At 34.2% G+C, this 12,738-nt stretch overlaps 2 protein-coding genes across 2 annotated transcripts in view; one reads left to right on the forward strand and one right to left on the reverse strand.

The window, feature by feature from the left end:
- Positions 1-196: 196 nt before the first annotated feature.
- On the reverse strand, positions 197-5,108 carry LOC134275446 (ketohexokinase-like). Its single transcript, XM_062757726.1, has 7 exons — positions 4,923-5,108; positions 3,797-3,913; positions 3,038-3,175; positions 1,325-1,397; positions 1,092-1,230; positions 748-862; positions 197-499 (listed from the first exon to the last, which is right to left on the reverse strand). Exons 1-7 carry the CDS (start codon positions 5,012-5,014, stop codon positions 241-243), a joined length of 933 nt encoding a protein of 310 aa, XP_062613710.1. The 5' UTR covers positions 5,015-5,108; the 3' UTR covers positions 197-240.
- Positions 5,109-6,830: 1,722 nt separating this feature from the next.
- LOC134275453 (heat shock 70 kDa protein 12A-like) overlaps positions 6,831-12,738 on the forward strand; it is a 36,170-nt gene continuing 30,262 nt past the window's right edge. The window contains exons 1-5 of the mRNA XM_062757731.1: positions 6,831-7,034; positions 7,131-7,238; positions 7,380-7,449; positions 7,546-7,721; positions 12,483-12,533. Of these exons, the coding sequence (XP_062613715.1) occupies positions 6,836-7,034; positions 7,131-7,238; positions 7,380-7,449; positions 7,546-7,721; positions 12,483-12,533 (604 nt within the window). The 5' untranslated portion in view covers positions 6,831-6,835. The remainder of the gene's footprint in view (positions 7,035-7,130; positions 7,239-7,379; positions 7,450-7,545; positions 7,722-12,482; positions 12,534-12,738) is intronic.

Below are 12,738 nucleotides of genomic sequence, written 5' to 3' on the forward strand. Positions count from 1 at the left end.
TCAAATAAATTATTTTTCTATGAATGTTGGAGTTTCTTGATCATCAAATAGTTTAAAAGATTTTATATTTACCAATACTCATTTGATTTTCAGAAAAGATACAATGTCAGATCTGCTTGAATGATTTAATTTCTGATAAAAGTCGGTTGAAATACATCTACATTTTCAAATAAAAGTCAATTGAGGTATTCAGATCTACTGGACAACAATTTTTAATAGTACTATTAATATGATGAATAATCATGAAAATTTAACATCTTTTAGTCCTCTTATGCCTTGCATCCCACATTTAGCTCCAGCCACCTTACATCCAAATGTGATGGCCTCAGCCAGGTCTCTACCCTCAGCAAGAGCTAAAATGGTGGCCGCATTAAACGTGTCCCCCGCTGCCAATGTGTCACACAGTCTCTCTGGGGGAAAACAGGGGGAGGTAATCAGATGTCCTTCTGCATCCATAGCTGCTGCTCCATCCTCACCCCACGCACAGATGACTGAAGCTCTGGTAAAGAATAAATATGTAGTATCATGTAGAATTTCCCTTTCTAACAGGACATTTTTTGACCATAGTGAAATTCCTCTTAAAAGCTTCATTATATGTAAACTATATTACATCGAAAAAGTTTACAGGGAATTAACAAAGTCAACATATTATCAAAATTAGAAAATATAAACTTGACATAAATGAATTTTGAACTTTAACAGACAGATGTACATGAGCTTGAGATACCCAGGTTTGGGTACACCTACCCTTTCCTACATCTCTTAATGAATCCTCTGACAGCCTCCTCTTTACTCCTCAGTCCTTGATTCTGACTGTAATCCTTACTGACAAACACATACTTAGCTTTGTCCAGGAGCTGATCTATAAATAGAGTTTAAATTGGAGCTCAGTAACTTTCTTACATTTTGATCAAGTTGACTATTATTGCGAACAGAAGACTAGGACTGACAATTCTTTGTCTGGTTAATGATCTGAATTTTGTATTTTAATGTTTTATCTTCATGAAAAATTGAACTGAAAATTTACTGTTATGATTGGCATCCAAGAAAATGCTTGGGGAGAAGATGATGACAGAATAGGAAGCATTTACCCAGTTCTGGCCTGGCAGGTTTTTCTATCTCCACTGAAGTCTGGACCTGCTCGGATTCAGGCACCGAGTGATTGTATTCATCAATGTGAGCTAACATACGGACTATTTCATAGGCTGGGGTATTGAAACTTGGTCTTCCCTAAAAATGTTAAAAAGAACACAGATTAGGGTATATTTATTTTCCTTTGATGATATAAAACAATGCTATTGCAAACTGAAAAAGAACTGAATACCTCAAAATGTATCCATTTGTAGTTTTTCAGATTAACAGCTTTGAAGTCTTCTAAAGTAATTTCAGGCAAATTTCTGTAAAGAATTTTTTCAGTAATGTTTTTAATTAGGTCACCTGAGTAAACTCAGGTGACCTATTGCTATCTGTTTGTGTCCGTCGTCGTGCGCCGTGCGTTAACAATTGAACATTTTCAGCTTCTTCTCTGCAACCACTCAACCAATTTCAACCAAATTTGGCACAAAGCATCTATGGGTGAAGGGGGACAAAAATTGTGAATTTCATGGTCCCTGCCCCCCTGGGGCCTGAGGGGTGGGGCAAAAACCTGTTAAATTAATGAAATCTTAAAAAATCTTCTTCTTTACTCCTGGACATCAAGAATTCAAACTGTTTGCATGACTGTAATCAGTATTGAGTCCTCTACCAAAATTGTGAAATTCATGGCCCCAGGGTCAGGGGTTCTAGTGCTAGGGCGGGGCTAAATGGATTATATAGTGAAAATGCATAAATTCTTCGAGAATCTTCTTCTCTGCTCCTGGGCATTCAATAAACTAACCAAGTACATAGTTATGTTGAATAAGGTGGCTTCTACCAAAATTGTGAAATTCATGGCCCCTGGGTCAGGGGTTCTAGTGCTAGGGTGGGGCTTTATTGATTATATAGTGAAAATACATTAATTCTTTAAAAATCTTCTTCTCTACTCCTGGGCATTAAATAAACTAACCAAGTCCATAGTTATGTTGAATAAGACTGCCTCTTCCCAATTTGTGAATTTCAGGGCCCCTGGGTCAGGGGTTCTTGTTTTAGGGTGGGGCTCTTATGATTATATAGTGAAATGCATGAATTCTTTGAACATCTTATCCTTTGCTCCTGGTTAAGATGCCAATGATCTAATTACATATTTAAGGCCAGGATTTATTTTATTTTCAGGTTTACAAAACCACCGCTCAAGGGTTTGAATTTTCAGAAAAAAAAAAATAAATAAAAACATTTTTTTCTTACTGATGTCAAATTTAAGTCGGGATCGAGATTTCAAATTAACGAACTTGTACTTCCGGTTTTAAAATGAACTTGAGCTAGATCTGCAAAGATAGCTTGGTTTATTGTAAAATTCATCGATAAGAGTGCCATTCAAAATGTTTTACGCGTTCAAAGAAAAAATTAAATGCTGACGACTCTGTTGCACAATGACATGCTGGTGAGATAATTATAAATTCGTTTCAATCAAAAGTATCTGTCTGTGAATGATTTTCCTCCCCACAGGTTTAAAACTGCACGTGGTAGCTATTCCAGCGACATTGTTTAGGTCTTAAAAGAAATAAATGCTTTGAAATCTGCTTTGAAATCTGCTCTTGCAATGTGCCTCTTTCAAAATTTGTGAATTTCTTGGCATTGGGATTAAATCACGAACCAAATACAATCGCTGGAAAGTTGTTACATGATACTCAGGTGACCTATAAGGCCTGTGGGCCTCTTGTTTAATGTATAATTGCAATACAGTTTTGTATGTGAAATACTCAGTTTTCATTTATTATATCAATCTTCACTGTATACCTTTATCACTGATATCAGCATAGGAATGATAATTAAAGAAGGACAACTCGGGACACTGGTGATGAACCAAGTTATATTTATAGGGTATGTAGTCATGTACAATCAAAAAAGTTAAGCCAACAGGGAAGGAAAGTGATACAAATTGTAAATACTTGTAGTTTACTTGCTGGCATGTAGTATGGTCCTGGATCCATTTTGTGAGTTTACAATTATAACAGAGGTAGGAGTGATGTAGCCTGTTTTGTATGTAACACAGTGAGAGGTAGACACCCCAAAACTGTCAAAGTCCTCCTTCAAGAACCTGTCGTCAATTAAAATAGAAAATAAATACATTTATTATATGATTGAATAATTTCCCTCTTTCTAATTGGCTGAGATCCAACAGTGTTGCATGTAATAATACAGAGTCACTTTTAAGTTTCTTAAGAAATAACTAAAGATATAATTTTTAGTGTTTCATTAGGCTATGATCAAATTGTATAATATGCCCATTTATAATAGTAGATTTGAACATGTACCAACTTCATGTCATAACCTGGCCAATGAAACTCTAAAAAATGATTTTTTTTTCTTGTATTTATTTTATTTTTTTATTCTTTTTACAAAGAAATATACGCACTATTTAAGACTTTGCTATGGAAATGCAACATAACATATCTACGATGCCATGTGATGTCACAATTTCAAAATGGCTCGTGCAGTTTACTTATCATACGTAAGAATGTCTGGTTGTGTGACCAACTGCATGTCACTGAAGCACTGAATTTCAATACTAGTATATTTGGTATTGCTATAATAAAGTTATACATGGGCAGATGTAAATATTGGGTATATCAGCCTGTCATTAATTTTTCTGAATTTTGTATACCCAATACCTAACAAAGTAAACAGTGATTCCTTTAATTCAATACTAAATCATTACCTCATTTCATTATCATTAGCAAAGCTTCCCATATACTCCGACTGGGCTCCCAGTAGTGATAGAACAGAGCTTGTGTTAGAGGCATTACCTCCCTTCTGCCAATAGAAATCCAACACTCTGTAACAGAGAGGACTAAATACACCACATGTATGTACGTAACAACAACAAAAATAATCATGATAATAATGAATAATACCTTAATTTATTTAACTCGGAACTAAATAATCTGAAAAATAGTGAGTAATTTTGCAAAACAACCATCTTTCAGTTAAGGTGGGTAGATGGAATAATGTAATGAAAGATTCGAAATAAATGATAAATCATTGTTATTGGTTGCAATAATTATAATGAAATTGGAGATGAATTTCACTAACTTCTGAAATGAAATGCGATGTGTAAAATCAAAAAAGATTTCTTGTACAAAAATATTCTAGTTGATATTTGATGGCAAATATTAAGTATCAGTCCTGCATTCAAATTGTCTGTTTTTCTCTATCAAAATAATATAAATTATGTTTCTATACTCCATTTTTTTTTTTTAGAGAAAGAGAGAATGATTGAATGGATTAATGCATTCTCTACAATAGACCCTTTTCCTATGACATATTTTGTCTAGGAGTTATTCTCCTTAGCCGCCATATTGTAGGGCACATTTCCAGATCCCTTCATTATTCAACCAAGTTCAATTTGTTATACTGGTTACCATGGTTACTGAGGCAAAGATAATGCTATTTTTCTTATGAACATACGTTTGTTAAAGCCTCTATTAATTCATGATTATAAGATTGTGGATATTTTCCCCATTTATTTCTTGCATGCATGTTTAAAATTGGTTGCTCAAAGAGGTAAATTCACTACTTTGCCAAGAGCTACAAGATGGCGGCTAAGGGGAATAACTCCTAGGCAAAATATGTCACGGGAAAAGGGTCGAAAGAATACGGACAAAAACTCGTCTGAACAAAAACTTCAAAGAACAGTTTACAAAACGTTTGTAAAATAAAATTTGAGTAGCTATTTATCATCTGTTCCAAATCCGAGCTGTTGACAGCTGGTTGATTACAGGTGTACAGTTGTAAATACCATAGATATATTGTTTTTATTTTCATATCACATATGATATGCTTGCCTTTGATCACTGTCTTCCTCGGGATAATTTTTGCACACACTTATTATGTCAACACAAGCAAGTCCTACACACATCACACGGGGTCCAGACATATCAAACTATATCCAAATAAATGGACTATATAAGTAATGACACATGTGGTATTTCCCAGGCCAAGTTTTCAGCAAAATGAAAGTGAAACTCCTACACCACTCGGAACTTTTCTAGTGTTATGCGGAACTTTTCAAGTGTCATCGTCCGCGTGGCGCAGTGGTTAGAACGCCTGCTCTAGAGTCGCGAAGTAACTGAAGGAGTTGACCCTTACGTCGCGGGTTCGAATCCCACTGTGGGACGTAAAGACGGTCCTTCGGATGAGACCGTATAAACCGAGGCCCCGTATCGCAGTAGGTGCTGTCACGGAAAAGATCCCTCACTGCTCGAAGGCCATGACTGAATGTTGAGCATTATAGTGCATATACACAGGCGCTTGTTTCATACATTAAGCTTAGTTTTCTACTATATAATAACACAAATGACACCAAGGTCAATGACCCTGTGACCTTGACCTGTATGCTAAAAATACTTTTTTCGTACCTTCGCCATAACTTTTGAACCATAAGAGATAGAGACTTCATATTTAGTGTGGGCTTGTACCGAGACACAGTTAGATCATTCTAACTATGCTTACTCCACTAATTAGGTTCTTTCAAATGACACCAAGGTCAATGACCTTGTGACCTTGACTGTTACCTATATGCTGAAAATAGCTTTTTCAAATGTTGTTGCCGCCGGACGCATAGTGTTTCACAAAACACATCTTTTTTTTTTTTGCAGGCTCTGTCAGTTACAACTGTACCTTCTGACCAAACCATAATTGTCCAAAAAGATAAAAAGTTACGTGACTTCAAAATGTTGCAAAATTACAAAGAAGTGCAACCTTTCCTTGGCATTTATTACAATATTAAGCTTTCTGTAGCCGATTTTATCATTATGTCACTGCAGGGCTGATCGATATCCATGGATCTACAGGGCTGATACCAATGTATGTCACATCCCTTGAAGATTAAACCTTTTTAAAATTATAACCACATTCTTTTTAAAATGGTACAGGTATGACATTTAATAGAAATGGATAGATTTTTTAATAGAGAACAGAAAGGCAATTAATCTTTTTTTAATTATTCTGCTGTTTTTTTTTTAATACTATGGAGTCTTTCAAAATGATACAGTTATATGAAATATAGATCTAATATATATGCACACTAATTTGATAATTAAAATTAAGTGGATTTTTTTCTTAAGTATAATGTGTTTTTATTTATGAGCCTGTATTAGAATTAGAATATACGTTCCCTTGCAAATTCAAATTTATTCACCATGAAGCAATGTCGTGATATTCCAGATTTGAACATTCTCTAAAGACAAAAAGGTTCAGTTTTACGGCGCCACTGTAGGACCAGGTAAAAAAATTACTGAGTTTGTTCGGACGAATTACATTTTGATACCCCCCCCCCCCTCGAAAGTTTTAGACCCTTAATTTTCCCGATATAATAGAATACTACAGAATACTACAGAAGTAATAAATAAATATATATTTTGTTTGTCGAGGAATTTTTAACTAGTAGCTGATATCCCAACTGAAAATGTTTGGCTGTGCCCCCCCCCCCAAGTCTAATTCGTCAAAACAAATATTTAATCTGTCCGAACAAATTATATCAAATTCGTCTGAAAAAAATAACTAATTTAACTATAATTTGTCTGAAAGAATACCTACAGTGTAGTTCGTCCGATTGAATTTTTTATTTGACCGAACGGTTTTCTTGTATTCTAAAATATTTACCTGGCCCTCCAGCGGCGCCGTAGGCTTACTTGAAATCAATAGGCCTGCAATTAACGAAACGAAAGTAGACTACTATATATATCTATTTCAAAGGATGGAGCATGATTATCCCATACCAGTCTACGTTGTGGAATCCTGTCCTCAAAATAAGGCAGACTGGGACCTTAGATCGAGGCAACTGAACTGCAGCAATGATGACACTAAAACTCACAGGTACCATTGTGTACCAAACGGCCAGAAAACAGCGTTGCTGGAATTTTGTTACGATGTTATCAGACCACTTGTACAGAAAGGTAAAACAACAATAAAACCTATTTATGTTACAAGAGTTGAATTTCATGAAAATCATTGTGTTTAAGAGTCCAGAATAGTACTTTATATTTATACAGATAATTGTATGGAACTCGCCCAAAGTGGGACCCTCAACCAACATTGGTGCAAGAATTTTCTCAGTGGCTGTCCAGAGAAATACTATTACAGTGATGAGTCCTATCTCTGTAATTATTCAATGTTATACATGTTACAATATTGCAGTTGATTACATGTTACAATATTGCAGTTGATTACATGTTACAATATTGCAGTTGATTACATAATATACATGCATGTCTGAACACTTTTACTCAACATATTTTTAGATCCAAATTGTTCAAGAATCAATCTATATGGAAAATGTTATGTTGCTGACCCTAGTTGTGAATTTGCAAGGTAAGTAAGAATATTAATTGATAAATGTTCCTGTAATCTACATATGACATATTGATAACTCGTTACTTAGTTTCTCTTTAAATACATAATTTTCAGCACTACGATTGCTTCTGTCACTGAAACCATCATTTCAACGGGCATGTCCCTTTCAGAAAACATAAACTGCGCCCACCTGGAATCATCGCTTACCATTGTCTCCACTATTCTCAGTTTTCTTATAGTATTATCTTGTCTTACAAATATAGTTATTCTAAACCGAAAGAGAATACCAGGTATGTAAATATATTTTTCTTTTTTTTAATAAAAAAATATACTCTATAGTAATTTTCAGGTAACTTTAGGACAAAATTAAGTATCCGTACTAAAAGTCAGAAAGAATCCATTATACAGGATTTATTAGGATTTATATAAAAAAAATATGCATTTAATCAAGAAACGAAGAATCATGCAGCACACGGGTTGTTACACGGTTCTCTTGTGTTTGGGCACCCCTTAATCAAGCCGTGTACACCATGACAATCCTCAACCGATCCCCATGTACAATGCCTGTATTGGCTTTTAGACAGGTACAGATCAAATAGAACAAATCTCCTCCCTTAATTTATCATAAGTAGCTTTCAATTTCTAAGAAATGTTTATTTCTATTTTCATTTATTCAACTAAATCAAAATGTAGGTACAAGTGCTCATAAGATATATTTAGTTTTTGAATAAACAAAATTAAATATTGTAAATCATATCATAAAACAACTTTAATCTTGGTTTTTCCACCTTTAAAGTTGATAATTCCAACTTGGTATTCCACCTTTAATCTTGGATATTCCAACTTCGCAGTTGGTTATCCCAACTTTAAACCTGGCTTTTCAAACTTAATAAATGGTAATTTCAGTTTTAATCTTGGCTTTTCAAACTCGTAGGAAAGTTGGCAATAAAGTTAGGTTTACATCCTTCTTTGGATTTTTCTAGAAAAATACAGGATCTGGAGAAAAGTCAGAAGCCAACAAGGTAAGGTATATTTTTTCATATCATAAAAAAACTATTAATATATTAATTTTTTTTCTTCATATTTTACTATTAATTATTTCGGGTCCTTCGGATGAGACCTTAAAAACCGAGGCCCCGTGTCAGCGACAGGTGTTGGCACGATAATGATCCCTTACTGCTCAATGGCCCTGAGTGCGAGTAAAGGTAAAAAATTTGAAGCCCTTCACCGGCATACGGTGACGTCTCCCTATGAGTGAAAAATTCTCGAGAGGGACGTTAAACAATATACAATCAATCAATCAACTATTAATTATTTTAGTGAACTCACGATACTGTAAATTGTATAAAACAACCTGCAGATTTTTATAATTGTATATTAAGTGCATTTTAAATATCAGTGTGGCAACGGACTTTGAAAAAATTACGCACTTTGAATTTTTTTTTCAAAGTGCGTTAAATTTGGGACAAAATGAACGCACTTTGAAAAAATTTTTCAAAGTGCGTTAAGAGTGTACATGTATAAATATTTTTTACCTTGCGGACATTTAACGCACTTTGAAAAAAATATGTAATTGAACTAAAAAATTTTGACTTAGATTTTAGTAATTGAGAGAATCAATTTGTATTAGTTATATCTTTCAAAAAACGTTTTAATTTACATGTACTCATTTAAACTCATTGGGAACAAGGAGAAGACGAGTAGAAGGGCTCTCAGCCCAACTCTTTTTCTTATACATTGTACTTAGCCGTCTGTAGCAAATTGAAAGTGGACACCCCCTCAAAGGTAAGCCCCAAATTTCAATGCCAATATATCGTTGCAAAACATTTGTGTGCTTAAGACCCCCGTCCCGGTACCGATGTCTATGCTTCACCAAAATATATGTATTTGTATAACTGGCATGACGTTGAAAACTTTTCAATAAATTTTAGTTTACATATAAATGCATGCAAACTGAAAAATTAAGTACATGTACAGTAAAACATTTAAGAGAGATAGAATTTTCAAAGTATGAAAAAATCAAAATAGCTCACTTTAACGTTCTGAAGGGACCTCATCACCGAAGAGTTATTAAACGGAACCAATTATTTATCTTACCTGGGGCTCGTAACATAAAGCTTGCTAAGTTTTTGACTTAAGTAGGGTCGTAAGTACGTTTTAGGCATAATCTTAGGACCTGTCTAAGTACTACTTAAGTATGTCTTAAACCGTAACATAAAGCGAACTTAACTAGGTCCTAGCTAAGTCAAACTTATGTTAAAAATATTTCATACGAGTCATCTTATGGTTTTTCATTTTATGTAGATATATTGCTAAAAGAGGTTCAGTTAAGGCTTTAATTAAATACATATTAATGTTGACGTCCTTTTCTATCGGTTTTAGTTATGTTAGATTAAATTTCGTGTGAAAATTGTAATCGTGTTATAAATTATTCGGAATGTTTGAAAACATATACTGCACGGTCAGAAAGTGGCGATTTGTAGTTCAGTGTAAATGTACGGTACTTGTTTTATCACCTTAGATGTTTTCAGTTTACCTTTTGTAACTCTTTCATTTTGACAAATGTTCACCACTTACCCTGTTGTTATCGCTGACAAGACAAGATAACCGATATATGCTGTGTTGATAGCGGTATTGGAATCAGTAATCAGCCCCCCCCCCCCCCCCCCCCCCCCCCAACGAAAAACTAAAATTCTTAAGTCAGCGTCAAATAGATATAATATTCTCTTTAATGCATAATATGAATAGAGAAATGTTTTAATATCAAAAGTCAACATAAAATAATTCTAAATATATGTATAAGAAAGTTAAGATATACTTAAGTCACCTCTACGGGCCGCCTAAGTTTTGCTAAGATTGCCAAATCTAAGTACGCTTCTAGTTACGGTCGATTTATACTGTACTTAAGTCCTGCTTAAGCACGGTCTTAGACTTAAGTAGTCTTTATGATACGAGCCCCTGGCCACACAAAATTTTCAAAGTGCGTTAATATGGTCGATATTAACACACTTTGTAAAGAAATTTTATTTTTCAAAGTGCGTTAATTTGGTCCCAAAGTAATTTTTCAAAGTACGTTGTAACATACGAGCAAAGTAACTGGAATATTAATACTCAATGAAATAGGTAAGTGTGCACAATAATGTTCTTCATATACTAGTATACGAAATCATGTACAGGCATGCTTATAAAAATTTCCTAGGATGAGTCGTAAGACTTGGCTTAGAGTGAAAACATTCATGTATCTAAGAACAAAAGCATTCCATGAAAACATTTATCTTAAGATATTACTTTTCCAGCGGGCCGGGGGGGGGGGGGGGTCATGAGATCAAGGCTCCTTAGGATTTTTTTTAGAGTTATAAACTTAGATATTATGACTTGCGAACCCCATCCCTCTAGGTAACACGGGCCAAATTAAAATTTTTAATGTCTCTCTCTTCTCTCTCTGTAGGAAGGGGAGGGATAGTGCTCGCTAGCATCCACATAGTTGTAACTTTTATAAACATTTTCACCTGCTTTATATGTGATTCATTCGTTAATCAGTGATTGCATTTAATTTCATTTATCACCATTTCCTATTTGTACGGATAAATGCATACAAATACTTGTACAGTCACATGGCACAATGTCTACTCAACTTGTTTGATTCATAAAAGAAAGTAATGTTTTACAAAGATTATTTCATAATCGAAGCTTTTTTCCCTGGCTCTAGCGCTTCTTATATCACTTAAGTTATGTCTTAGGATATTAGCTTGAAGTTGGCACAAGGATTAGAAAGTCTCCTAAGATAGAACAGCTTTTTTGGCCTCACGTAAGACTACGATGTGTCACATTTAGTCCTAAGATATATCATAGCATAAGCCTCATAAGCATACCTGCTGTTTCATTGAAATTAAATACCAATAGCATCAAATAAAACCTGGTAAAGTTGAACGTTTTCTTTCTATTTTAGTTTTGCAATATTTTTAACTGGCAAATGCCTTTTTTTGACTTAAACTTAAGATTCTTCATAAACCCAGGACCAGGTTTGTTATGAATCAGAGCAGAAATTTTGTTTTGATTTTAAGTTCCAGAATTGAAATATTGCGAGAACGAACATATATCAACGCTCAAAATAGATTGAAACAATACAAATCGAGAGCAGAGCAAACGGGGACCTCTAAAACATCAGAAATGAGATCAGGTGCCATAGCGGAGTAAGCATCACCCACCAGTCACACCTAATTTGTGCTGTTTGGGCAAAAAATAATATATGGGCAATTCAGTAGCCTTGATGAATCTTCTCGGCTTTCCGCCCAATGGCATAGGGATGAGTCTTGAATGGTCAAGACAAAGGTAGAAGGCTTTGTATGACGTCAGAATACCAAAAAAGCAATGTGGTTTTCTCTACAGTCAGTTTGAAAACACGCAAAATTGCCCAGAACCTTTGCTAATCTGGGTCCGGAACTGGTCGTACAATGTATTTTGGATTTTAAAATATGCCATTAGCTTGTTTGAGCAGTTGTTTTAATGATGCATTGTGATCAACCATACATGAATTCTTTAAACTGTGATCCAGCCAAATGCTATTATTTATTTTTGAACATTACTATTAGAAATGGACAAATGGTAGTAACAAGGCTGGACAATGTCGTGTCCTGACAGTAGCAGTTTTTATTGACAGTGAATCTTCTGAATATTGTTGACTTTTTAAGTATTATATTTGAGCCTCTATCGTGTATGTGGTATTATAAGACAACAAGGTGAACGAAATGAAATGATCGTAATCGTGTCCTTGGTAAATTCATTATCAAGATACATAAGCACTCTCACTTTTTTTTCATTTTTCGTATTGTTAACCATTCAAAACATTTTTTTTCAAGATACAACAATTGAAGAATTAATATTACCAGAAAATGAACCGATGATACGAGAGCCTCCTTACCATTCAGTCTCTGACGAAAAAGGCACAGTATTTTTTTTTAATTTCTGAACATAAATAAACCTATGCAATTTTACTAAAAGGTTATTAAACAAAATTTTAGATAATTCCATCTTTACATTTGTTTAAAAAGGACAATCCACAAGTTGTTTAGATCCAAAGGATCTTCCTTGTTCACCAAGAAGTTAGTTAGTTTATCTAGTTTGTGCCGTATTTTATGTACTAGTATACGAGAAATTTTGTATTGAGGCCATATTTAAAAAAAAAATGTTTGCTTTTTCTAGACCAACTGACTAAAAATGTCAAAATCACAATTTCCCATTACATGTATTAAATTATAACGTCATATTTGCAAGAAGTTTTGAATTAAAAAAAAAATCCTCTTAACT

This window comes from Saccostrea cucullata, unplaced genomic scaffold (assembly GCF_032062105.1).
Source record: "Saccostrea cucullata isolate Sc308-1 unplaced genomic scaffold, CSIRO_AGI_Scuc_v1 ctg686, whole genome shotgun sequence".
NCBI lineage: Eukaryota > Metazoa > Mollusca > Bivalvia > Ostreida > Ostreidae > Saccostrea > Saccostrea cuccullata.